At 39.0% G+C, this 27,238-nt stretch overlaps 1 protein-coding gene across 1 annotated transcript in view; it reads left to right on the top strand.

The window, feature by feature from the left end:
- The window catches only part of LOC150081257 (galactoside 2-alpha-L-fucosyltransferase Sec1-like), a 34,525-nt gene extending 8,954 nt beyond the window's left edge, over positions 1 to 25,571 (top strand). Inside the window, exon 2 of the mRNA XM_090379499.1 lies at positions 24,643 to 25,571. Within this exon, the coding sequence (XP_090235625.1) occupies positions 24,777 to 25,535 (759 nt within the window). The 5' untranslated portion in view covers positions 24,643 to 24,776 and the 3' untranslated portion in view covers positions 25,536 to 25,571. The remainder of the gene's footprint in view (positions 1 to 24,642) is intronic.
- The last annotated feature ends 1,667 nt before the right edge of the window (positions 25,572 to 27,238 follow it).

Below are 27,238 nucleotides of genomic sequence, written 5' to 3'. Positions count from 1 at the left end.
TTCTCTGTACACACTCAAGTAAATCTACATCCTTCCTAAAATGAGGACTCCAGACCTGTACACAGTACTCAAGGCGTGGCCTCACCATTGCCTTATACAGAGGGACAATCACCTCCTCCTCCCTACTAGCAAAATTCCTATATATCATTGACAAAACCCCATGACCTGCCCTGGCAGCCTGTCTGCATTGCTCAGAAAACTTCATATCTGACTGCACAATTACTCCCAGGTCTTTTTCATTTTCTACCACCTTAAGTGTAGTACCACACAGTTGGTACATTTCTCTGGGGTTACGTCTACCCATATGCAGTACTTTGCATTTGTCAAGGTTAAACTTCAGTTGCCACTTCTTAGCCCATCTGCCCAAATTATCTAGATCCTGTTGCAGTAGCACACTGATATTACTGTCATTAAGAACTCTGCCAACCTTTGTATCATCTGCAAACTTCGACATTAAGCCTGATATACCTTCATCAATATCATTGATAAATATACAAAACAACAGTGGACCTAACACCGAACCCTGTGGGACTCCACTAATAACATTAGTCCACAAAGAGCAGCACCCATTGATTACCACCCTCTGTCTTCTCCCACTTAACCATCCTTTTATCCATTGTAGCAACTTACCCTTAATACCATTCTGCTCCAATTTGTACAATAGTCTTCCATGTGCAACAGTGTCAAAAGCTTTCCTGAAATCCAAATATATGATATCAAAATTATTTTTTGCATCCAGTTCCTTTGTAACCACATCATAATATCCTATCAAATTTGTCAGACAAGACTAGGTGTCCGATTTATATCCCATTCACTTTTAGGGGATAATAAAATGGGAAATAGTTGAAAACAGTGCACTATAGTATACCATATCCTCCACTTCTGAAAGCATTGTAAATTGTCGCTAATAGAAAACAAACTTATCTGCCAAAGATCTAAAACTCCCAAAAACTTCTCATTCACTTCACAGAAGATGGCAAAGGATGCAAAGAAAAACAGCAAAGAGTTCTTTACTTATGTAAACTCTAGAAGGAAGGGGATGAATCAGATTGGACCACTTATCATAGATGGGTTGACTATTGATGCTCAGGTAGCTGATAAACTGAATGACTATTTTGCATCTACATTCACACGAGGAGTTATTTAATGAGGGGAATGTCAGAAGTTTATCAAACTCTTAACAGGGAGCTAAGTGATTTTGTAATAACAGAGTGAAGTGGATGAGAAATTGTTGAAGTTAAACAGGAAAGCACCTGGGGTAGATGGGATCTATCTAGTTATATTAAAGGAGGCAGCAAAGGAAGTAAGCAAACCCTTGGCCATAATTATGAGAGCTTGCTTGGACTCAGGGGAGGTCCCCACGGACTGGTATGCAAAATGTATCACCAATTCACAAAGGGGATTCTGAAAGGTGACACAAATAACTATAGACCTATTGGTTTAACTTGTGTTCCCAGGGAAAATAATGGAGTCACTGGTTAAAGAAGCATTGCAGGACCATCTAGACAAGACTGCGGTAATAGTTAAGACTCAGCATGGGTTTGTTAAAGGGAGGTCTTGTCTGACCAATTTGATTGGATACTATGATGTGGTCACAAAGGAACAGAATGTCAAAAATAACTGATATCATACATTTGGACCTTAGAAAGGCTTTTGGTACTGTTGCACATGGAAGACTGCTGAACAAATTGGAACAGTGTGACATTGGAGGAAATTGCTGCTATGGATAAAGGGATGGTTGAGTGGGAGAAGAAAGAGTGGTAATCAATGGACACTGCTCTTCGTGGACAAATGTTATTAGTGAAGTTCCCCAGGGTTCAGTGCTCAGCCTATTCTGTTTATTCATCAATGATATTGAAGGTATATCAGGATTAATGTCCAAGTTTGCAGATGATACAAAGGTTGGCAGGGTTGTTAACGACTGGATCTGGATGAGTTGGGCAAATGGGCTGAGAGCGGTGGCAGCTGAAGTTTAACATTGACGAATGCCAAGTACTGCGTAAGGGTAGCAATAACCCAAGAGAAACGTACCAACTGTGTGGTACTACACTCAGGGAAGTGGAAAGTGAAAAATACCTGGAGGTAATTGTGCAGTCAAATATGAAGTTCACTGAGCAGTGCAGATGATCTGCCAGGTCAGGTCATGGAGTCTTGTCAATGATAAATAGGAATTTTGCTAGCATGGACAGGGACGTGATTATCCTGTTGTACAAGACAATGGTCAGGCCACACGTAGAGTACTGTACAGGTCTGGAGGCCTCATTTTAGGAAGGATGTAGAGTTGCTAGAATGAGTACAAAGAAGGGCAACAAGATTGATGAGTGGAACGAAGTTTTTCTTGCAGCAAACAGTAAATCGGCTACAGAACACAATTTGCAATTTTATATGTATGGCTTAAGTTGTTGATGTGCTTAAAATCCCACATCCAACCAGCAGAAAAGTTATTATAAGAGAGGTTGCTGTGTCTTTGAGTTGCGCATGCACTAAATATCTACAGGCTATCAAGGCTGTTGGATTTGATTTCCAGTACACATTTTAATAACCAGAACTCATTTGCCAATAATGGTTTATTATCACTTGTGGTGCCCATTTCATCCAGATTCGCCGTTTTCTTATAATCTATCCAAAACAAAACTATATGGAAAGGCCTTGCATACTTCATAATTGAATTTTGAATTGTAATTGACAGTGGTAAGTGAATTAAAAAAAAGAAAAATTATCTGTACATGTGGCCAGTTTACCTGATTTAAAAAAAAAAAGTCATCTGTAATTTTTCAATTAAAATGTAATCCCTCGTTTATCACGAATCATTTCATGAATGCTTGTTGGTAGGAGTTCATCTATGTCCCTTCTGAAGACAACTGAGCATCCGTAATTTATTCAGATTTCGTGGACGCTGTTTGCACTTTCTGTTCAAGATAGTCCCGTGCATTCCCTAAAGGATTTTAAATGTAATGACTTGGCTAGCCACTTGTAGAGGACTTCTGAACTGGATAGCTGTGGAACAGGAGAATCACAATCATAGTTGTCCCTGAAATGTTCAGCAAAAAGCACCACTTCGTAACAGTCAAAGCATCACTGATCCACCACGAGCTTGCATGATATGTTACATAGTCTGGGTTAAATGCCTCATTTCTTCTGTCACCTTGTTACCCGATATTTTTTAAGGGAAAATTTGGATTGCTCAGACCACATTACTCAGTTTTTATGCCTTTCAGGCCATAATAGTCTGAGCGGTTTGAAATCGTTACGATTATTAGACAACGTTCACCGATCACACAGAACAAACCACAATTCTGCTGGTGGTTTTTGATTGATTCCAACTACCACTTTTTCTTAAAACCTATTTTCTTTCTGAAATTCCCAAATGTTATCGAACAATATCACACTTTCCTGAGCATTATACTTTAAAAGATCCCTGAAAATTCATTACAGGGACGAATTTGAGAAAAGATCTGAAGCGTTCCGTATGCAGTTTCCTTAGAAGCTATTAATTTTGTGGTTATTGTATACACGAGAGTAGGCACATCTTGTTGCTACTTTGGTACGCTGTCACGTTCAGGGCTATCACAAGCATACGGCAAGATGTAATCTGTTGGGGGTACAGTGTTATGCTCATTTTAGATTACTGTGTTTCGAACTCATGTGATTAATAAGTGTGTTGAAGTGGGATTTACTTAAGGAGGTAACTACCATCAGAGGTAAAGGGAAGGGTTTTTGTTTTCGTAAAGGCGACTATGATGGTCTGAGACAGTATTTAAATTCTATACAGTGGGACCAACTGATGATGTTACCAACAGCAAACTCAAAATGGGAAGCATTCAAGGAAGTAGTAATCTTGGAGGCTACCAGGCTTTACATACCAACTAAGAAATATTGTTCAAGGTTTAGGTCTAAATGGTTGTCAGATGAACTAATGAGACATGTGGCAGAGAAGAAAAATGCATGGGATACATACAAATTAATGGGTGACATGGAAGCCTATGATAGATATAAGTTGGTCTGTAACCAAGTCACAAAGGAGATTAGGCAGGCAAAGGCAGACTACGAAAAATCCTTGGCAAAGGATGCAAAGAAAAACAGAAAAGAGTTCTTTACCTATTTAAACTCAAGAAGGAAAGGGATGAATCAGATTGGTCCACTGGATATTGATGGTTCAACAGTTGAGGATCCTGCTCAGGTGGCTAACAATCTAAACGAGTATTTTGCATCTACATTCACGCATGAGGAGTTATTCAGGAAGGAGAATGATGTAGGTAAAGTAAACATTGGCAGTGAGCTGGATGATTTTGTAATAACTGAGAGGAAAGTGGAGGAGAGATTGTTGAGGATAAACATAAAAAAGGCACCTGGGGTGGATGGGATCTATCCAGTTATATTAAAAGAGGCAGCAAAGGAAGTAAGCAAACCCCTAGCCATAATTATGAGAGCTTCTTTGGACTCAGGGGAGGTACCCATAGACTGGAGATGTGCAAATGTAACCCCAATTCACAAAGGAGGATCAAAGGCTGGCACAAGTAATTATAGACCTGTTAGTTTAACTTCTGTTCCAGGTAAATTAATGGAGGCACTGGTTAAAGAAGCACTGCAGGATCATCTAGACAAGAATTCAGTTATAGCTCAGACGCAGCATGGTTTTGTTAAGGGCAGATCTTGCCTGACCAATTTGATTGGATACTATGATGTAGTCACAAAAGAACTGGATGCAGGGAATAACTGATATTATATATTTGGATCTTAGAAAGGCTTTTGATACTGTTGCACATGGAAGACTGCTGCACAAATTGGAGCAGTGTGGCATTGGAGTCAAATTGCTGCTATGGATAAGGGGATGGTTGAGTGGCAGAAGACAGAGTGGTAATCAATGGACACTGCTCAACGTGGACTAATGTTATTAGTGGAGTTCCTCAGGGTTCAGTGTTGGGTCCGTTGTTGTTTTCGGTGTTTATGAATGATATTGATGATGGGATATCAAGTTTAATGTCCAAGTTTGCAGATGATACAAAGGTTGGCAGGGTTGTTAAGGACACCACTGACGCTATACTGCTGCAACAGGATCTGGAAAGGTTGAACAGATGGGCTGAGAGGTGGCAAATGAAGTTTAACATTGACAAATGTAAAGTACTACAAATGGGAAACTAACCCCAGAGCAACGTATCAACTCTGCGGTACTACACTGACAGTGGTGGAGAATGAAAAGGACCTGGGGGTAATTGTGCAGGCAGATATGAAGTTCTGTGAGCAGTGCAGACGAGCTGCAAGAGTAGCTCATGGTGTCTTGTCAATGATATACAGGAATTTTTCTAGCAGGGATAAGGAGGTGATTATTCCCTTGTATAAGGCAATGGTTAGGCCACATCTTGAGTACTGTATACAGGTCTGGAGGCCTCATTTCAAGAAGGATGTAGAGCTGCTGGAACGGGTACAGAGAAGGGCAACAAGATTAGTGAATGGAACAAAGGGTTGCTCATACGAAGGAAGGCTTAAGTTTTGCAAATTACATAGACTGGAGACTAGGCACCGGCGAGGTGATCTGATAGAGGTGTATAAGGCTTTGAATGGTTTGAGCATGCTCAATGCCAATGGGATTCTTCATCTTGCTCAGAATAATCAGCCCAGAGTGCATAAATTCAAATTGACGAAGGACGGATGTCGGATAGATGTGCGGAAATTTGCCTTTTCCAGCAGGTGGTTGGTTGGTGGAACCGACTTCCATCACTTGTTGGCGAAGTTGATAGCCTAAACAAATTTAAGGCTCAACTGGACAGGTATTTCGAGCGAACGGAGGGGTGAAATGGGAGTGGTGTGTTTTTTTTTTTTTTTTGGCTGATGCTGAATAAGCTTGCTTTCTTGCAAATGCTTGCAAATTTCCTGCTTTCTTTCTCTCTACTAATGCTAATGCTAATAAATACGGGGATGATCTTGCATTCTCTATCTTGTAAATTCCTCCTACTTTTTATGGAGTACAAGCAGAAAATTTATCGCTTATTATTATTTAAAATGGCCGAATTGGTCAGAACTCGAAAACATTTTATTGTTAAGCTCTCTGCGTTTGGGGTTTTCATCCAGCTAATCGACCTTTTCTCCCATTGCTATCCTGTATTATATCATTGTCACTTTGTATTGTATTGGCTTCATTATCATGCATGTCAGAGACCAACAGCTGATGGTTGTTGCTGCAACCATCAGATGTTGATTTATTGGGAAGGTGGAGTTGTAGTCTGTATGAATTACAGAATAGCTAATGAATGACCACTGGCTTAGAAAAATAATCTTAATTGCAGCTTTCCCTATTTTCATTTATTTCTAATATATTCTAGCCATGCTTGTTTTCGGTGCTTCATGCAGGACAGCACCTGCTCGGTATATTATTATTATTACTATTATTATTAGCCGTATAGTGCTAGGAATCCTGAGGCTTATGCTGCATCAGCCAAAAAAAATTCTGAATTACCCTGAGAGAGAGAGAGAAAAAAAAGAAAAAGAAAAGAGTCAGAAGTAAAAGGGAATCGCCAATAAAGAAGAATGATGATATTCTGCTCAGAACTCTGGGTGTGCCAAGCCCATACTCACAAGATGTGAGCCCCTGAGTATATTATTCTGTTACTGCATTGTTTTATTTTTCAATTGCCACCTGATACTTGTGTGCAGATACACATACAAATATGAGAAATATATGTATTAGTAGTAGTCAAGGAAGCACAAGCTTTTTCTGTATTGAAAAGAAAAAACATTAAAAATTACACTGCTCTGCAAAACTAATAGAACAATGTTTTTTCATGAATATTGTGAAGAGTATCGCCAAAAGCGAATATTTGATATAACAGGCATCTGCGCATACAAATTAATAGCATCCAATGTAAATCGATCTACCAACTTACAGAGCCACACCCACACTATGCAAATTATTATTATTATTAGCAATATGGTGCAATATGGTATAAGGAAGCCTGAGGCTTATATTGCACCAGCCAAAAAAAAAAATTTTTTTTTTTTTTCAATTATCCCGAGAGAGAGAGAGAGAGTCAAGAAGAAGGGAATCACCAAGAAAGAGAAGAATGATGATATCCAGCTCTGGACCCTGGGTGTGCCAAGCCCATACTCACCAGATGTGAGCCCCTGGGGTTAAATTATTCATGCCTATAAAAACATGGCTTGCTCAGTGGAATGGTCACATACTCAGGATGGCAGATCATCATGGTTTGGATGATTCTTTGAGATGGCAGGCCGTTAGACGACTTAAGGCAGCGAGGCAGTCACAGGCGAAGTGGCACGGCTAAAATGTGTCACGCAGTGTTGTCTCGGCACTATGGAAGCAATTTCAGGAGAGAGGAACCATTACAAGAAGAGTTCTGCAAGGTTTCTCGAGGGATATGTCAACCAGAACACACCACTGTCGGCAAGACTGAACTCTAGGATGTCCTCTAACTGTTTCTTGAAGTTGTTGTGGGCATAGTTGAAAATATTTCCATCCGGACTATAAAAAAACTGAACTACTATGTTAGGGTCACATGGAAAATTTTTTTCAACTACGATGTGTATTGTGTCTGCAAATTATATGCATTTTCTTGTCTATTTGCCTAATTTTCTGGACGAAAAAAAAAAACTAAGTTTTTCAGAACAAAAAACATTGCTATCTATGCCTGAAATCGAATAACCACGCCACGGAGTCAAATAGACTTAAATATCCTCGCGTCGTCAACGGGATTCGAACGTAAGCCTTTTCCATCCAGTGTTGGGAGGGCGGTGATGATACCACTGCTACCCGCACAGAGTTTTCTAACCAGCCTGTTAAGAATGGTCAATTCAAGTGGACTCTATGCAAGGAAGCCAGTGGTTTGTAGCCCTCTTGGATAGCACAGTACGATCGCTGTCCTCTCCACAAGGGGTGGAAAAGACAGAGTTCGTGAGGAATTTTTGCGCCTTTCACAAGGTGGCCGAGTTAGTCGGTCTTAGGCGATGGCAGCATGGTTTTTTCTCGAGGAATCCTGAATTTTGCATCCACAAAAATAGAAAATTGACCACAGAACGCACAATTTGCAGATAATATACACATAATCGTCGACAACGCGAGGACCTTTTATGAGTTTATTTAAATCCGTCGCCCAAAAAAAAAAAAAAAAAAAAAGCTCCCATTTCACCCCTCCGTTTTTTTTTTTCCCAAATACTTGTCCAGCTCAGCCTTAAATTTATTTAGGCTATCAACTTCCACAACAAAAGATGGAACTCTGTTCCATCAACCAACTACCTGCTGGGTAAAGGCAAACTTCTCCACATCTATCCTACAACTGTCCAATTTGAATTTATGCCCTCTTGTGATTATTCTGAGCAAGAGGAATCCCATCAGCATTGAGCATGCTCAATTCATTCAAGACTTTATATACCTCAATCAGATCACCTCGCAGGTGCCTAGTCTCCAGACACTAATCTGCAAAACTTAAGCCTTTCTTTGTAAGAACAACCCTTTGTTCCATTCACTAATCGTGTTGCCCTTCTTTGTACTAGCTCTACATCCTTAGTAGTAGTGGCACATGATGCAAGAAAGCAAGTGTAGGAGCTTATGCAGCATCAGCCAAAAAAAAATCACACCATTCCCTCCAAATGCCTGTCCAGTTCCTCCTTAAATTTATTTAACCTATCAACTTCTACAACGACAGATGGAAGTTTGTTCCAGCAATTAACCACCCGCTGGCTAAAGGCAAATTTCCGCACATCTATTCTACATCTGTCCTTTCTTAATTTGAACTTATGTCCCCGTAGGTTGGTAATCTGAACAAGTGAAAGGATCCCATCAGAATTCAGCGTGCTCAACCCATTCAAGGCCTTATAGACCTCAATCAGATCACCGCGCAGGTGCCTAGTCTCCAGCCACTGCAATTTGCAGAACTTAAGCCTCTCTTGGTAAGAGAATCCCTTCATTCCCCTCACCAATCGTGTTGCTCTTCTCTGTACACGCTCAAGCAAATCTACATCCTTCCTAAAATGAGGCCTCCAGACCTGTACGCAGTACTCAAGGCGTGGCCTGACCATTGCCTTATACAGAGGGACAATCACCTCCTTTTCCCTGCTAGCAAAATTCCTATATATCATTGACAAAACCCCATGACCCGCCCTAGCAGCCTGTCTGCACTCTCAGGAAAACTTCATATCTGACTGCACAATTACTCCCAGGTCTTTTTCATTTTCTACCACCTTAAGTGTAGTACCACACAGTTGGTACGTTTCTCTGGGGTTACTTCTACCCATATGCAGTACTTTGCATTTGTCAAGGTTGAATTTCAGTTGCCACTTCTTAGCCCATCTGCCCAAATTATCTAGATCCTGTTGCAGTAGCACACTGCCATTACTGTCATTAACAACCCTGCCAACCTTTGTGTCATCTGCAAACTTCGACATTAAGCCTGATATACCTTCATCAATATCATTGATAAATACACAAAACAACAGTGGACCCAACACCGAACCCTGTGGGACTCCACTAATAACATTAGTCCACGAAGAGCAGCACCCATTGATTACCACCCTCTGTCTTCTCCCACTTAACCATCCTTTTATCCATTGTAGCAACTTACCCTTAATACCATTCTGCTCTAATTTGTACAGTAGTCTTCCATGCGCAACAGTGTCAAAAGCTTTCCTGAAATCCAAGTATATGATAACAAAATTATTTTTTGCATCCAGTTCCTTTGTGACCACATCATAATAACCAATCAAATTTGTCAGACAAGACTTTCCCTTAACAAACCCATGCTGTGTTTGAATTATTGCTGCAGTCTTGTCTAGATGATCCTGCAATGCATCTTTAACCAGCGACTCCATTATTTTACCCGGAACAGAAGTTAAACTAACTGGTCTGTAATTACTCGTGTCACCCTTCGATCCACCTTTGTGAATTGGGGACACATTTGCACATCTCCAGTCCGTGGGAACCTCCCCTGAGTCCAAGGATGCTCTCATAATTATGGCTAAGGGTTTGCTTAGTTGCTTTGCCGCCTCCTTTAAAATAACTGGATAGATCCCATCCACCCCAGGTGCCTTTCTTATGTTTAACTTCAACAATTTCTCCTCCACTTTTGCTCTCAGTTATTACAAAATCATTAAGCACACTACTACAATTTGATAACCTTCTTCCATTTTCAAATTGTAATAATTCCTCACGTGTGAATGTAGATACAAAATACTCATTCAGTTTGTTTGCTATCCGAGCAGGATCATCAACAGTCGAACCATCGATGTCAAGTGGACCAATCATATTCAGCCCCTTCCTTTTAGAGTTTATAAAAATAAAGTTAAAAAAACATCGTAGTTGAAAAACGTCCTTCTTAAAATGAAGCCTCCAGACCTATATACAGTACTCAAGGTGTGGCTTCACCATTGCCTTATACAAGGGGATAATCATCTCCTTATCCCTGCTAGAAAACGTCCTGTATATCATTGACAAGACACCATGAGCTACTCTTACAGACCGTTTGCAGTGCTCAGAAAACTGCATATCTGCCTGCACAATTACCCCTAGGTCCTCATTCTCTACCATTGTTTGTGTAGTACCACAGAGTTGATACGTTACTCTGGGGTTACTGCTTCCCATATGTAACACTTTTTACATTTGTCAATGTTAGACTTCATTTGTCACCTCTCAGCGCATCTCGTAAACTTTTCTAGATCCTGTTGCAGCAGTGTACTGTCATTAGTGTCCTTAACAACCTAGCAAACTTGAACATTAGGGTTGATATCATCAATATCATTTATAAATAGAAAAGAACGATGGACCCAACACTGAACCTGAGGGACTCCAATAATAACAGTCCACAATGAGCAGTGTTCATTAATTACCACCCTGTCTTCTCCCAGTCAACCATCCCTTTCTCCATAGCAGCAATTTGCCTCCAATGGCACGTTGCTCCAATTTGTGCAACAGTATCAAAAGCCTATCTAAGATCCAAATGTATGATATTGAACATTATTCTTTGCGTCCAGTTCCTTTGGGACCACATCACAGTATCCAATCAAATTGGTCAAAGAAGACTTTCCCTTAACAAACCCATGCTGTGTCCAAGCTATAACCGAAGTCTTGTCTAGATGATCCTGCGGTGCTTCTTTAACCCGTGCTTCCATTAACTTACCTTGAACAGAAGTTAAACTAACAGGTCTGTAATTACTTGCGTCGCCATCTGACCCTCCTTTGTGAATTGCGGTCACATTTGCACATCTCCAGTCCATGGGTGCCTCCACTGAGTTCAAGGAAGGTCTCATAATTACGGCTAGGAGCTTGCTTACTTCCTTTGCTGCCTCATTTAATATAACTGAATAGATCCCGTCCACCCAGAGTGCCTTTTCTATGTTTATCTTCAACAATTTCTCTTCCACTTTCCTCTCAGTTATTGCAAAATCATCTAGCTCACTGCCAGAGTTTAATTCAACTCTGGCATTTCCCTCCCTGAATAACTCCTCTTGTGTGAATGTAGATACAAAATCCTCATTTAGTTTGTTAGCCACCTGAGCAGGATCATGAACAGTTGAACCATCAATATCCAGTGGTCCAATCTGATTCATTCCTTTCATTCTAGAGTTTACATAGGTAAAGAACGCTTTGCTGTTTTTCTTCGCATTCTTTGCCAAAGATTTCTCGTAATCTGCCTTCGCCTGCCTAATCCCCTTTGTAACTTGGTTACAGACAAGCTTATATCTATCATTGGCTTCCATGTCACCCATTAATTTTTATGTATCCCATGCATTTTTATTCTCTGCCATGTGTCATTAGTTCATCTGATATCCATTTAGGCCTAATGAACAACATTTTTTAGTTGGTATGTAAAACCTAGTAGTTTCCAAGATAAATTCTTTGAATGGCTCCCATTTTGAATTTGCTGTTGGTAACATCATCAATTGGTCCCACTGTATAGAATATAAATACTGTCTCAGTCCATCGTAGTCGCCTTTTTGAAAGCAATAACCCTTCCCTTTACCCTGATGGTAGTTACTTCTTTGAGTAAATCCCACTTCAGCACACTGTGGTCAGTGCCACCTAGTGATTCCTTTATCTGCAGCTTCTTAATGCATGAAGGATCACTACTGATAATCAGATCAAGACTATTACTCCCTCTAGTTGCTTCTCGAACTTGCTGATGTAGAAAACAATCATCCAATAAATCCACAAAAGCATTGCTTGTGTGGGAGTGACCAACTTACAAATTCCAGTCAATATCCAGGAAATTAAAATCCCTCATTATAAGACTCTCTGATTTACTGGCCCATTCTATTTCCCTGTACAGTTTCTTATTATACTCATCATTAGGCATATAACGCACTCCTACTCTCAATTTTGAACTCCAAATGCTTATGTCACACCAAACTGACTTGACACTGAAATGTCGAACGATGTAGACTGGCTGCACGTCCTTGGATTTTGTGTTTCTTAACTAATAGAATAACCCCTTCTACCTTCCTGTCATTTGATTTGATTTTGATTTTTTTTTTTTTTTTTTTTGGCGCAAAACCTTCCTGTACGCATTGTATTCTCCAAATTCCAGTTCTGCATTCCTTATATCTGTGTGGTACCACCTCTCTGATATCTCAACAATATCTGCCTTTGATGTTCTGAGCAATACCTCAAATTCTTGAAATTTATTTACCAAACTCCTAGCATTGGTGTACATGCAAGTATACATGCACCTGTTCCTATTCTTAGCTACGCTAATACAACCCCTGTGTTTACTTGTACCGGAATGACTCCCAGCAGTCTCTGAAATGCCCTGCATCTTGTTTTCCAGGCTGCTGCTCATTCCAATAGAAGCAGTGCAAGAATCACTTTCACCCCTGCCAGCGGCTACTGTTAATCTATTAGTCCGTGTAGCCCCCCAAGCTAGCAGTTTTCCGACTCACCTAACACTGCCTCGATAGCATCATTGCACCCTTTCTATTTAAGTGTATCCAATTCCTGTAGAAGCAGTCTCTCCTATTAAAAAGTACAGACCAGGCTGAAAAAAATTCTACCCCTTGAGCCTTGCACAATCTTTCCAGGGTCGAATTGATCGATAAGGCTCTCCTCTTATACGCTCTCCTATTGTGTCTGGACAGAATTGCAGACACTTTTAAATTCAACCCCAATTCACGGCTTTTTTTCAACAGTGACCTGTACTTGTTAAGTAATTCCACCGGTCTCCTACTCTTAATACCATTAGTGTCAACGTGTACAACAGTATCACCTTTTGTGCCCTTAAAAGATGATATCCGCTCTACAACGTCATCAACCTTTGCCCCTGGCAGATATACCCTGGTTCTGTTCCACTTATCCTTTTTACATACCATGTTCCCCGTTTCCCTGACAATAGTCACCGACAACTACTAGTTCCTCTGGGACCAGCGCATTCTGCCTTGGGGGTTGCCGCTGTGTTGCGTGATGATCAAGTACAAGCTCTGGCGTTGATGTGGGCAGCTGAGAGCTTGATGGGCCCCTCAATTTAGATCTCTTCGAGGGCATCCACCCTGTCCAAAGCAACAGCTATAACAAAAACAACAACTGGTTTCTATCTCATTAACCCCAAATCACTGCAGAGCTCGTCGAAACTATTGCCATGAACATATGACTTGGAGTCCTCACAAATTGGGTACAATTCTCTCATGAGTCCCGTTTTAGCCTACAAACAAATTCTAGACTTATTTCATCTGGAGACAGAGGAATGTGGTACCATTCCTCCAACTGACTCCAGAGGCTTACATACATACCAGATGTGAGCCTCTGTGGTACCATCCCAGAGGCTCACATCTGGTGTGTATTGGCTTGGCACACCCAAGGTCCTGAGCTGGATGTTATCATTCTTCTCTTTCTTGGTGATTCCATTCTACTTTTGACTCTCTCTCTCTCTCTCTCTCTCTCTCTCTCTCTCTCTCTCTCTCTCTCTCTCTCTCAGGGTAACTCGGGAATTTTTTTGGCTGGTGCAGTATAAGCCTTAGGCTTCCTTGCACCATATTGCTAATAATAATAACTTATGTTCTCGTGCTGGGCAGAATAATGATCGACAGCTGTACTTCTCTTCATATTTTTTATGGGGATACCGTAACTGCACAGAGATACCAAGAACAAATCCTCAAACCTTATGTGTGACTTTTAGGGGTGAGTTGGCCTAGATTTTCTTATCCTGCATGAAAATTCCATTGCACATATAGCTCAAGTGGTGGAGGAATATCTTCAAACTGAAGATATCCAACAACTGCTGTGGCCAGCACGATCATCAGACTTGAATCGATCGAACATGTGTGAAACTCCAATTGGACGTCGCATTGCAAGCTGAAAGCCAAGTCCTCGGTCAGCTGTCTCCGCTTGTGGAAGAATGGGATTTTTTGCTACAGAATCTTATAAACACTCATATATAAGGGTGTAGAATCTTATAAACACCCTTATGATTCACCGCTTTCAGGCCAGTTTAAGCCGTTGGAGGGTATCATACGCCATACTCATGTCATGTGACCATATTTTCAAACATCTTTTATCGACTTCTGTAATGTGAACTCTTTCGTAATTCTTATGCATTCCCCTATAACTGTCCCTTTTACCTGTTTTTACTGTTTTATTTATTTATTTTATTTTATTTATTTTATTTTTTTTTTGGCTGATGCTGTGTAAACTTGCTTTCTTGCATCATATGCTTCTACTAATACTAATACAGTGGAACTATGACTTTCTCTCTACAGGATAACGTCCGATTAATCGTCGACAGGACACCATAAGCTTTCCTGGTTGCCTGTTTATACTATTCAGAAAACTTCAGATCTGCCTGTATCATAACTCCCAGATCCCTTTTCTTCCTCTGCTGTTTTTAATTCAACACCATAAAGTTTATAAGTTATTTTTGGGTTGCTGTTCCCCAAGTGTAAGACTTTACACTTTGCTGCATTAAAATATAGCTGCCACTTTTCTAACCATTCTTGAAGCCTGTTTAAGTGATCCTTAAGGAGAGACCCTGGCACTGATCATTACTACTCTTCCAATCTGTAAGTCGTCTGAAAATTTTGACATCACGTTCTCTATCCCTTCGTTGATGTCGCTTATGAAAATTAGAAACAACAGTGGTCGAAGAATCGATCGTTAGGGATTCCACTTCTGACGTTACACCAATTTGAAGAATATCCTAATTATAACCCTCTTCCTCCTGCCCAACAACCACCATTCAATCCATCATAGAATTTGCCAATAATCCCAACGTTTTCTAGTTTATGCAGTAGCTTCTCTTGAAGAACTGAGTCAAATGTCCTCCTAAAATCAATATAAACTATTTCGAAATTGTTCCCCGCATCCTGCTTATAAGTAAATAAATAGCTTGCCAGGTTAGTTAAACATGATTTTCCCTAAACAAAACCATGTGTGCCCTTCAGAATGCCATATGTATCTAAATATCTCTGGATTGCACTCTTAATTATTTCCTCCAAGATTTTCCCTATTACTGAAGTCAAATTACGAGGCCTGTAGTTACTGACTTCACTCTTAGAACCGCCTTTATATATTGGCGATATGTTGTAATTCAAAGGAATCTCTCAATGGTTCAATGCACTCTGTGGGTGCTTCCTTCAAAATTACTGGGTATGTGCTATCAATGCCAGGAGTCTTACTTGCTATTAGGTTCAAAAGTTTTTCTGTTATCTCAGCCTCCCCCTTCCTCAGTATGGAGGATGTTTCGTCAGTAAAGATCGATGCGAATTGTAGGTTTAGGCGCATCCTCGACTTAGACTATATTGCGCCGTATTCATCATGTCTAAATTTCATATTTTCCATTTTGTTTTCTGGACGAAATATTCGAATTTTGGTACAAAAAAGCTATATTGCTCTCGCTTGAGACAGGCTAATTCAATTATTTAAAAAAGAAAAGTTGTTGTTGTAAGAGGATTTTAGGAGCATCAGCAACTAAGGCATATTGCCCCACATATACTGTGTAAATTGCGTTCTGTGGTCGATTTTCAGTTTGCGTACTTTTTTGTTGTTTGAAACGAAAAACCTGAGTTTCCAGGAGAAAAAGCCTTACTTCCCTCACCTGAGACCGACTAATTCAACCACACTGAGTAAAAGGCCCATATAAATTCCTCACACCATCGTGAGGTGTGAGGAATTTATATGGAATAATGGAATTTACATTATTTCCGTGTGGAAAAAAGAAAAAATTCCTCGTGTCATTGACGAGATTTGAACTCAGGTCTATTCCACGCAGTTTGGGACCAGACGGTGATTATACCACCTGTGCTACCCATGAGAAAAGTAGCTATTCAATTCCTCAGCAACACCAGCTGGGTAAGCTAAAATTTTCCAACACCCAGTGCACAAGAGTCTGATCTGATTCGCATTCTTCTTTGTATTCACATACAAATAGTGGTCTCAGACAGTTTTTAAATTCTGTGCAGTGGGACCAACTGATGATATTACCGACAGTAAATTCTAAGTGGGAAGCATTCAAGGAAGGAATTAATAGTGTAAGCTACTAAACGATACCTATTAAGAAATATTGTTCAAGATTTAGGCCTAAATGGTTGTAAAATTAACTAATGAGACTCGTGGCAGAGAAGAAAAATGCATGGGATGCATATAAATTATCAGGCGAGACAGAAGCTTATGATATACATAAGCTAGTCGGTAATCGTCACAAAGGAGGTTAGGCAGGCAAAGGATGCTAAGAAAAACAGCAAGGATTTCTTTACTCATATAAACTCTAAAAGGAAGGGGATGAATCTGATTGGTCCACTTGATATCGATGGTTCGACTGCTCAGATAGCAAACAAACTGAATGAGTGTTTTGCATCTACATTCACACATGAGGAGTTATTAAGGTTTGAAAATGGCAGGTTATCAAATTGTAGCAGGGTGCTTAATGATTTTGTAATAACTGAGAGCAAAGTGGAGGAGAAATTGTTGAAGTTAAACATAAAAAAGGCACCTGGGGTGGATGAGATCTATCCAGTTATATTAAAGGAGGCGGCAAAGCAACTAAGCAAACCCTTAGCCATAATTATGAGAGCATCCTTGGACTCAGGGAATGTCCCCACGGACTGGAGATGTGCAAATGTATCCACAATTCACAAAGGGGGATCGAAGGGTGACACGAGTAATTACAGACTAGTTAATTTAACTTCTGTTCCGGGTAAAATAATGGCAGTCACTGGTTAAAGATGCATTGCAGGATCATCTAGACAAGACTACAGCAATAATTCAGACACAGCATGGGTTTATTAAGGGAAAGTTTTATTTAACAAATTTGATTGGTTATTATGATGTGGTTACAAAGGAACTGGATGCAAAAAAATAATTTTGATATCATATACTTGGATTTCAAGAAATCTTTTGACACTGTTGCGCATGGAAGACTACTGTACAAATTGGAGCAGAATGGTATTAAGGGTAAGTTGCTACAATGGATAAAAGGATGGTTGAGTGGGACAGAACAGAGGGTGGTAATCAATTGGTGCTGCTCCTTGTGGACTAATATTAGTGGAGTCCCACAGGGTTCGGTGTTGGGTCCACTGTTGTTTTGTATATTTATCAATAATATTTATGAAGGTATATCAGGCTTAGTATCGAAGTTTGCAGATGATACAAAGGTTGGCATGGTTGTTAATGACAATAATGGCAGTGTGTTACTGCAACAGGATCTAGAAAATTTGGGCATATGGGTTGAGAAGTGGCAACTGAAGTTTAACCTTGAAAAATGCAAAGTACTGCATATGGGTAGAAGTAACCCCAGAGAAACGTACCAACTGTGTGAGACTACACTTAAGGAGGTAGAAAATGAAAAAGACCTGGGAGTAATTGTGCAGTCAGATATGAAGTTTTCTGAGCAATGCAGACAGGCTGCCAGGGAAGGTCATGGGGTGTTGTCAATGATATACAGGAATTTTGTTAGTAGGGAAAAGGTGATTGTCCCTCTGTATAAGGCAATGGTCAGGCCACGCTTTCAGTACTGCGTGCAGGTCTGGAGGCCTAATTTTAGGAAGGATGTAGATTTACTTGAGCGTGTTCAGAGAAGGGCAACAAGATTGGTGAGGGGAATGAAGGGATCCTCTTACCAGCAGAGGCTTAAATCTGCAAATTGCAGCAGCTGGAGACTAGGCACCTGCGAGGTGATCTGATTGAGGTGTATAAGGCCTTGAATGGGTTGAGAACGCTGAATTCTGATGGGATTCTTCCAGTTGTTCAGATTACGAACCTAAGGGGGCATAAATTGAAATTGAAGAAGACAGATGTAGAATAGATGTGCGGAAATTTGCCTTTATAGTCAGCGGGTGGTTAATTGCTGAAACAAACTTCCATCTGTCGTTGTGGAAGTTGATAGGCTAAATAAATTTAAGGAGCAACTGGAAAAATTAAAAAAATATATTTAGAGGGGATTGTTTTTTTTTTTTTTTGGCTGATGCTGCATAAGCTCATACGCTTGCTTTCTTGCATCACATGCCACTACTGCATAAACTCTGTTTCCATTCGTTGCTCTTTTAGCCAGTGCTTTCTCATACTCAGCCTTGACTTCTCAAACCTTATCTGTGGTACTGTTATATATCAACTTGTAGCTTTTATAAGCTTCAATACTTTTTTTCATGCTTCTTTTTCTGCTCTATTAGACTGAGTATATATGCGTTTATGGCTTCTGTAATTATTGGTTTAAAGATCTTTCATAATTGTAATGTATTTTCTCTCCTGCTGCAATCTACATAGCTAATAGCTGCCATATATGCGTTAAACTGTCATAGTCCCCGTTTCTGAAATTAAAACATTTACCCTTCACTACTGCAACATCATTCTTCATCTCTTAACTGACGATTGAATTATCTTATCACTATCTGTCTAGTATTTTCTGTAACATGCTGGTACAAACGATAATCATCTAATTTACTCAAAATTTTTTGACCTATGATGAGCTTCCCTCTAATGTATTCCAATCAAATTCTGCAATTCATCTGATATAGAATCTCACCCTACCTTTCACCATCCTCTGGTGTGTAGATTACTCCCGTTATCATTATACATTTGCTTCCAGCTAAGCCATAGCGAGTAGCATAACACAGATGATAAAATCACAGTCCTACAACACTGGATGGTAAAGACCTGGTTCGGGCCCTCGTGGGTAGCACAGTTGGTGCAATCATTGTTTTCCCACACTGGATGGAAAAGACCTGAGTCAGAATCCTGTTAATGGTGTTTGGAATATTTATGGATCGTTTTCACAACGTAAATGAGTTAGTGGGCCTCAGGCGAGGGTAGCCTGGTTTTTCGTCCAGCAAACAGCAATTCGATCACAGAGCAGTAATTTATAGAATTAATATAAACAGCAAAATACGGCCTAAGTTTCTGATGCACTTGAAACCCTACAATAACCAACCAACTTGAGCTTTTTATGCTAATACTTTTGGGTAAACAAAATTGAAAATAATGTATTATTGGCCTAATAACTGTGACGTGTGACCAACTGGTGATATTACCAACAGCAAATTCTAAAAGGGAAGCATTCAGGGAAGTAATCATAGAGGCCACTAGGCTTTTATTACCAATGAAGAAATACTATTCTAGGCTTAGACCTAAATGGATACAAGGAGAACTGAGACACGTGGCAGACAAGAAAAGTGCATGGAATGCATATAAATTATCAGGCGATACAGAAGACTATGATATAGACAAACGAGTCCGCAATCAAGTCACAAAGGAGGTCAGTCAAGTTAAGGCAGATTATGAAAAGGCTTTGGCAAAGAATGCAGAGAAAAGCAACGAAGACTTTACTTATATTAACAGTAGAAGGAAGGGATTGAATCACATTGGGCCATTTGATATCAATGGGTTAATTGTTGACCCTGCTCAGGTTGCTGACAATTTGAATAGGTATTTTGCATTTACATTGTAACATGAGGAATTCTTTGGGGGAAGGGATGCCAGACGTTTACCAAACTCGAATTGTGAATTAAATGGCTATGCGAAATTGAAAGGAAAGAGGTATTGTTTAACCTGTACATAAAAAAAGTACCTGTGGTGGATGACATCTCTGGAATTAAAAGAGACAGCAAAGGAAGGTAAGTATGCATTTAGCTATAATTATGAGAGCATCCTTGGATATAGGGGAGTTTCCTATGGACTGGAGATGTGCAAATGTATTCCCAATTCACAAAGGGAAATCGAAGCCTAACATGAGTAATTACAAACCTGTTAGCTTAATACCTATTCCAGTGAAAATAACCGAGTTACTGGATAAAGAATAAATGAAGGATCATCTAGACAGAAATGCAATTATACTGCAGTCAGCATAAGGGGTGGTCTTCTCTAACCAATCTGCAAGATTACTATGCCACCATGATCAAGGAAGGAACTGGATGCAAAAATAATTTTGATATCATATATCTTCTATTTCAGCAAAGCTTTTGATACTGTTGCACATAAGACTGCTGTACAAATTGGAGCAGTTTGGCATTAAGAGCAAGTTGCAGCAATTGATAAAGGGATGGTTGATTGGGAGAAGGAGCTATAATCGATGGACACTGCTCTGTGGACTTATTAATGGAGTCACCCAAGGCTCGGTGTTACACCCCTTGTTGCTTTCAATATTTATTAATATCGAATAATGTATATCAGACAATGTCTAAGATTTCAGATGACACAATGGTTGGTAGGTGGTTAATGATATTAATGAGGTTGAGTTCCTGCAAGATCAAGTTTGGTTGATGTGCTGCAAAATGGCAGTTGAAGTTTAATTTTGACAAATGCAAGGTACTGCATATGGGTAGCATTAATACCAAATTAAGATACCGTGTGGTACTACACTCAGAGCACTGGAAAATGAAAAAGACTGGTAATTGTGCAGTCAGATATGAAATTTTCTGACAGTGCAGACAGGACAGCTCATGGGGTTTATCAATTATATACAGAAATTTTTCTAGCAAGGATAAGATGATTATCCCATTGTATAATTATGCCATGTAAGCTAGTAGTTGCAGATGACAATAAGCATACTCTCCATGACTCCATAGCAACACACTATGTCCCACGATTCATTTAACTTCTAAAAGGACGGACCTAATCAACTGCTTTACGATGGCTGTTTGACACCTAAGCTCTCATAGATGTATTTTTTCTGTATATACACTCAGTGATCACTGAATTACCATCTCATCCATAATGGATTATGCTCCATAGCTCGCAGTATAAAAAGACAAACAGCTTCCTATGCTAGATCAGTGGTAATTTGCATCTGGTTGTGCAAGTCAAAGTGATAAAGTAGCAGTTATGGGACATAGTAACGATATCAGTTTCAATAAGTTGTGTGATGTAGAAGCTCGTGTATTGGGTGCTTCCATGTCGGAAACGGCATGCTTGTCAGTTGCACTCAGCCCACTGACACTATGGTGTTCCACAGCAGATGACCCAAAAGACACCCTCTTCTCACCACTACCACTGACTGTGAATGCTGTCAGTAACACACAGGTTGGACACTGGAAACAAGTGTGCTGGTCGGATAAGTCCAAATACCTGGTATAACACACACCTTTGACACATCATGAGTCCATGGACCGATCATTCACAGTGCCATCAAGGCAGGTGGCAGTTTAATATGAGGCATGTTTTGCTGCAAGAACTAGGACCTCTGGTGCCTATGGTTTGTTTGTTATTTGGTTTTTAGGAGCATTAGCAACTAAGGCCATATTGCTCCGTGATATGCGGTGGTCATTCCCTTGACCTTTCTGCATCCTCCGTATTTTGTGGTGACCCGCTCGAACCCCGGTCTAATCAAGAAGCCTGTGCTACGCACTGCTGCTCCTTCCCACCTGGCTACGGAGGCGCCAAGGTGCCTATGGACCAATTCACTGGCAAGGTCAATTGGCAATCTTAGGACACCATGTGCACTGTTATGTTGCATTTTTACCACACAGAAACATGATTGGAAGATCCCATTTCTGTGCGTGATGATAATGAGCCAAGTCATCAGGCCTGCACTGTGCACAAGTAGTCTACGGAACACAGCGAAGATATCACCCATCTTGATTGGGTTCCAAATTCGCCTGACCTCAATCCAATTATTATTATTATTATTAGCCATATGGTGCAAGGAAGCCTGAGACTTATGCTGCACCAGCAAAAAAAAAAAAAAAAATTTGAGTTACCCTCAGAGAGAGAGAGAGAGAGAGAGTAGAAAGGAATCACCAAGAAGAGAAGAATGATGATATCCAGCTCAGGACCCTGGGTGTGCCATGCCTATACTCACCAGATGTGAGCCCCTGCGGGTATTGAACACTTGTGGAATGTTTTGGAACGAGAAGTGCTGCTCCGAACATCAGAAACATCTTCAGGGATTCAAAACACGCTACCATCATGTATTGCAAAATTATGATCCTTATGGATGTCTTCAGACATCTAGTAGAGTCAATGCCTAGGCCAATAGTAGCTGTTATCCGTGTAAATGGTGGCCCAACACTAGGTGGTTATAATTCATTGTTCACCCTCAGTATATTTTCAAGAGTTTGTACATTTAATGAATGAATGCAAAATCAGTTTGCAACTTAAACACTTCTCCAGGTCACTGAATTTCGAACATGCATAAATGGCAAAAATTGAACATTGAGCAATAATAAAATACCTTTACAAAAAGGGGTGGTTATCAAACAAGGATCTAGGACCTCTGGTGCCTATGGTTTGTTTGTTATTTGGTTTTTAGAAGCATTAGCAACTAAGGCCATATTGCTCCGTGATATGCGGTGGTCATTCCCTTGACCTTTCCGCATCCTCCGTATTTGGTGGTGATGGGCTCGAACCCTGGTCTAATCAAGAAGCCTGTGCTACGCACTGCTGCTCCTTCCCACCTGGCTACGGACATGGACATGGCAAATACATTAGAATCTGCCCCACCATACGAACTGTGAAGTTGGGTTAGGAGACTCGTTAAATACATTAGGAGAATCTGTCCCACCACATACAGAACTGTCAAACATTGGGTGGTTGAATCTAAATGCAGCAGAACCCACATTGAACACAAAAAGTACAGTGGATGTCCATCAGTAGAAACCATTCCAGAAAATATCAATAAAGTTCATCACATAGTAATGGATGATCAGCAAGTTACTATTAGAGAAATTATGCAAGCTATAGGCATCTCAACTTAATCAGTGTAAAACATCAGCAAATAAACTGGGTATGGCAAAGGGTTTGTAAGATGGACAATTGCCTTTTGATGTCCCATCAGAAACATCTTCAGTTCAAAACCTCAAAGCAACTTTTTGCTTGTTATGAAGCAGATCCTGAAAACTTTCTGACGAGATATGTAACTAGAGATGAAACATGGCTTTATCACTACCAATTAGAGTCAAAACTGCAATAAAATCAAGAAGCATACAGATCTCCAAAGGCAAGGACTTCAGGGATTCAAAATGGATAATAGTATATTACCTTCCAAAGGAAAAACAATAAACTACCCAATATATTTTTAAGATCTAGGTCCACTTGATTGCCACATATTCTCAAACCTAAAAATCAACTGATGTCTTGAACCTTCAGAAAAGCAACGATAATGCTGCAATGATGAATCTGGAGCACTGCCAGAAAAAAGTGTAAAGTCAACATCAGATAATACTACTATAATTACTTAGTATTAGCAATGGCCACATGGTGCAAGGAAGTCTATGGCTTATGCTGCACCAGCAAAAAATAAAAAAATAAAAATAAAAAAATAAGAGAAAAGGAAATGAACAACCTAAGCGTGTTTCCCTTCTCCCGTAGGCAATTATCCAGCTGACAAATAAATTATTTAATTATAATTATAAAAATTATTTTAAATTAATAAACAAAAAAATGCTTAGTATAGAGCATCCTATTATTTAAAAAAATAGTTAAAAATAGAGCAATTAAATAAAATATAGAGTAAATTAATTTTGTAAAAGTAAAGCCAAATATCTGCTTTTTTTTCATAGACCTAACTACCCATAACCAACAGTAATGTAGATGTGACAGTCTCTCCAAAGTTATAAAGAAAAATTCATTTATTGCATTCTGAACATATTTTCAGTTAACTGAAACATGAATAAAACAAATATTACATAATAAAATAACATATGAATCCAAACTTTTTGGACATCCTGTAGATTATTAAGTGTAATACACAGGGGCAGTACTAAATAGGGGCTAAAGGGAATATAGCATTAGCATTAGTAGAGGCATTTGATGCAAGAAAGCAAGCTTATGCAGCATCAGCCAAAAAAAAAAAAAAATAAATAAATAATAATAATAATAAATAAATAAATAAAAAATAACCACTTCCACTTCACCCCTCTGTTCATTCGAAATACCTGTCCAGCTGAGCCTTAAACTTATTTAGGCTATCAACTTCCACGACAAGGGATGGAAGTCTATTCCACCAAATATACCCTTCTGTTTATGATTAAAATTAAAATAATGTGGATTTTTTGGCTGCTACATGCTTAAGTCCAGAGAACACTGCTTTAGCTCCTCCCTTTAGAAAATCCCTGTCCATATTTACAGAACAACTGAGCAATTTATTCACTGACAGAAAATGGATATTTCCTTTGGTATAATTTTCTAGATGAATTGTTTACTTGAAACTCATTCAAATTAAAATAATAAAAAAATTGATAATATTCATGATTATAATTTGTATATATTATTTTGTTTTTGTTTAGCATTTCAGAGGGATCCAGTTGCCTTAACAATCCGATGTAACAAAGGTCGGCTAGGAAACCAGATTGGAAGCTATGCTACCCTGTATGGATTGGCTCGTCTAAACAGTAGATCACCTTTCATTCAGAGATGTACAATGAAGTATCTCGATCCCATTTTTCATTTATCTATTCCAGAAATTGATGATGTGGTTGATAGGCTTTTCAGACCATATGAGATTGGGCCTCTTTTAAGACCAGATGATTCTAAAATACCTGTAGTAAAAAACATCATATCTGGTAATTTATATCCTAGTTCTCACACTTTTTTTGATCACGTGAGAGATGAGATTCGACATGAATTTCGTTTCCGTGAACAATTAGTCAAATACGCACAACATGTTTTGCATGGTGCCAAAGGAAATCGTACATCTACAGTGTTTGTAGGTATACATGTAAGGAGAGGAGATTATAATCAATGGCTAGAAAGCCAAGGAGCAGAGGTTGTAAATTATTCATACTTTGTCAGGGCAATACAGTATTTCCGTAAAAAATACCCAAATGTTATATTCATTGCCGTAAGCGATGACAGGGCTTGGTGTGAAAGAACACTGCATGGTTTGGGAATTGTAATGACCAAAAATTCTCCCAGCCCAGCCTATGACATGGCAACATTGGTCAATTGCAATCACACCATTATCACTTATGGAACATTTGGTTTCTGGAGTGCTTACCTTACTGGAGGAGACACAGTCTATTTTGCTGATGCCATTGTACATAAAAACCGAACAGAGAGTAAAATCAAGAAACACGTACTTTATCTTCCAGAATGGATTGGTATATCGAAGTCATCTCCTGGCTACTTGATAAATGACAGAGTTTACAAGCAATATTTTGAGAAACATTCTGCAGAGTAACAACACTTTTTGTTGTACTCTGTCTTTCTTTCATTATTTTCGGATCAAAAATTTTTAAACCAAAATACACATTTCAAAAATATTTTGTATGGATATATTTACCAAAGAAATAAGGTACTACAATTTGGCTTGAGAATACACCTTTGATGAAAAAATGCAAACAAATATTCTATAAACTAATTTTTATTGAAATATTCAAAAACATGTTCATTACTTAATCATAATACTTTCATTCCATGCAATCATAAACTACATTCAGCAAGGAGCAAACGAACACAAAAATATCTGCTAAAAACACTCATATCATGCTTCGGCAAACCAAAATGATAATGTGGCCATCAAACTATGTGCCAATATCTGAATAAATAGACCAATTACTTATTTTCAGTAATTTTTTGAATGGCACAACTTGCCAAAGTTTCATGTATTACTAGTCTGCTTTCAGTTAATTCTTAGTTACATGGACTTTGGCATCTAATTAGCATCACCATTAGAAGTTTCTTGGTACAACCACTCGTTCTTCATAAATGGATCTGGGCCAAACATATTCAAGGGAAGGCTGAAACTTTTCAAATATATGAATTTCAGGCATTACTGACAAACCAATAAAGACTTAGGTTAGTGAACATGATTTTGGCAATAGTACAGCCAGTGATAATGCATATGAATATTGCTGAACTTTTTCTCCTCCCAACACACTTCCAAATATCACCTCGTATTTATAAAAATGTAAAACCGAATATTTCTTCACAATGTAACATCTATTTTTCTGACCATTCCATCACTGTTTAGTACAACTTACAGACCATAATGTATCATACATGGGACCACCTCATCTTAAAGCATTTACATTTTTATACAGAATTTAAAAATCTAGCAGAATATTGTAGATGAGTATTTCTGAAGGTCTTTTATCTCAATTCTATAATCATCCCAAATTTATATTTGCATACTCATTCATTTCGGTAATTAAGTAAATGTTTAGATTCAGTGTTGAATCCAGAGGATATATGAAAAAATATCCGAGCTAATACAGCTCGCTGACGTGATCAAACCATTCACTTAAAAAACAAATGCATATTAGAAAAGCATAATGCTTATTTTAGTTACAAAGTGTGATCAAAAAGTTCTAGGACTGAACTGACATCTGGGAAATGAAACTTACCAGCTATTCACAGGTGGAGCTCTTTTGAAGTAGTCTCCTTGACACTATAAACTGATTCCAACTCATCTGCAACTTTTAAAAGCATTACTAAAGACATTTTTTTTAGAATTGATCTGGTGGTCTGGCACATCCTGCACGATTCAGTTGTTGCAAATCTGTGATTGAACATGTTGCAACAAGTTGTAACTTGCTATGATGCCACAATTTCAGAGTAAAAATTTGGTCCCTGAACTTTCTGATCACACCTTATTCTACCATGTGAATTTTTGTGCGATTTGTACCACTCCTTCCCCTATAGTTGTTTATAAATCCATTTTATGAGGTAGATCTGGATTCAACACTGATTATACAAGTATTAAAAGAGGTGCTAAAATATTCTTTTGATAAATTTATGAAACTGTAGTACTGAGTATGTAAAAAATACATAAAAACAGCCTTAAAATTCTCAAAAAAGCACTGTTTAAGCTATATGATCAAGATTTTCATAATAACAGCTACAGTAGTTTTGTGAAGAAACTTTGGTTTACTATGAAATGAA

The sequence above is a fragment of the Mastigoproctus giganteus genome, chromosome 8, assembly GCF_048544385.1.
Source record: "Mastigoproctus giganteus isolate SK-2022 chromosome 8, ASM4854438v1, whole genome shotgun sequence".
In the NCBI taxonomy this organism is placed as follows: Eukaryota; Metazoa; Arthropoda; class Arachnida; order Uropygi; family Thelyphonidae; genus Mastigoproctus; species Mastigoproctus giganteus.
Note: the sequence above shows the minus strand (reverse complement) of the source record. Positions and strands in the feature narration are given on the sequence as shown.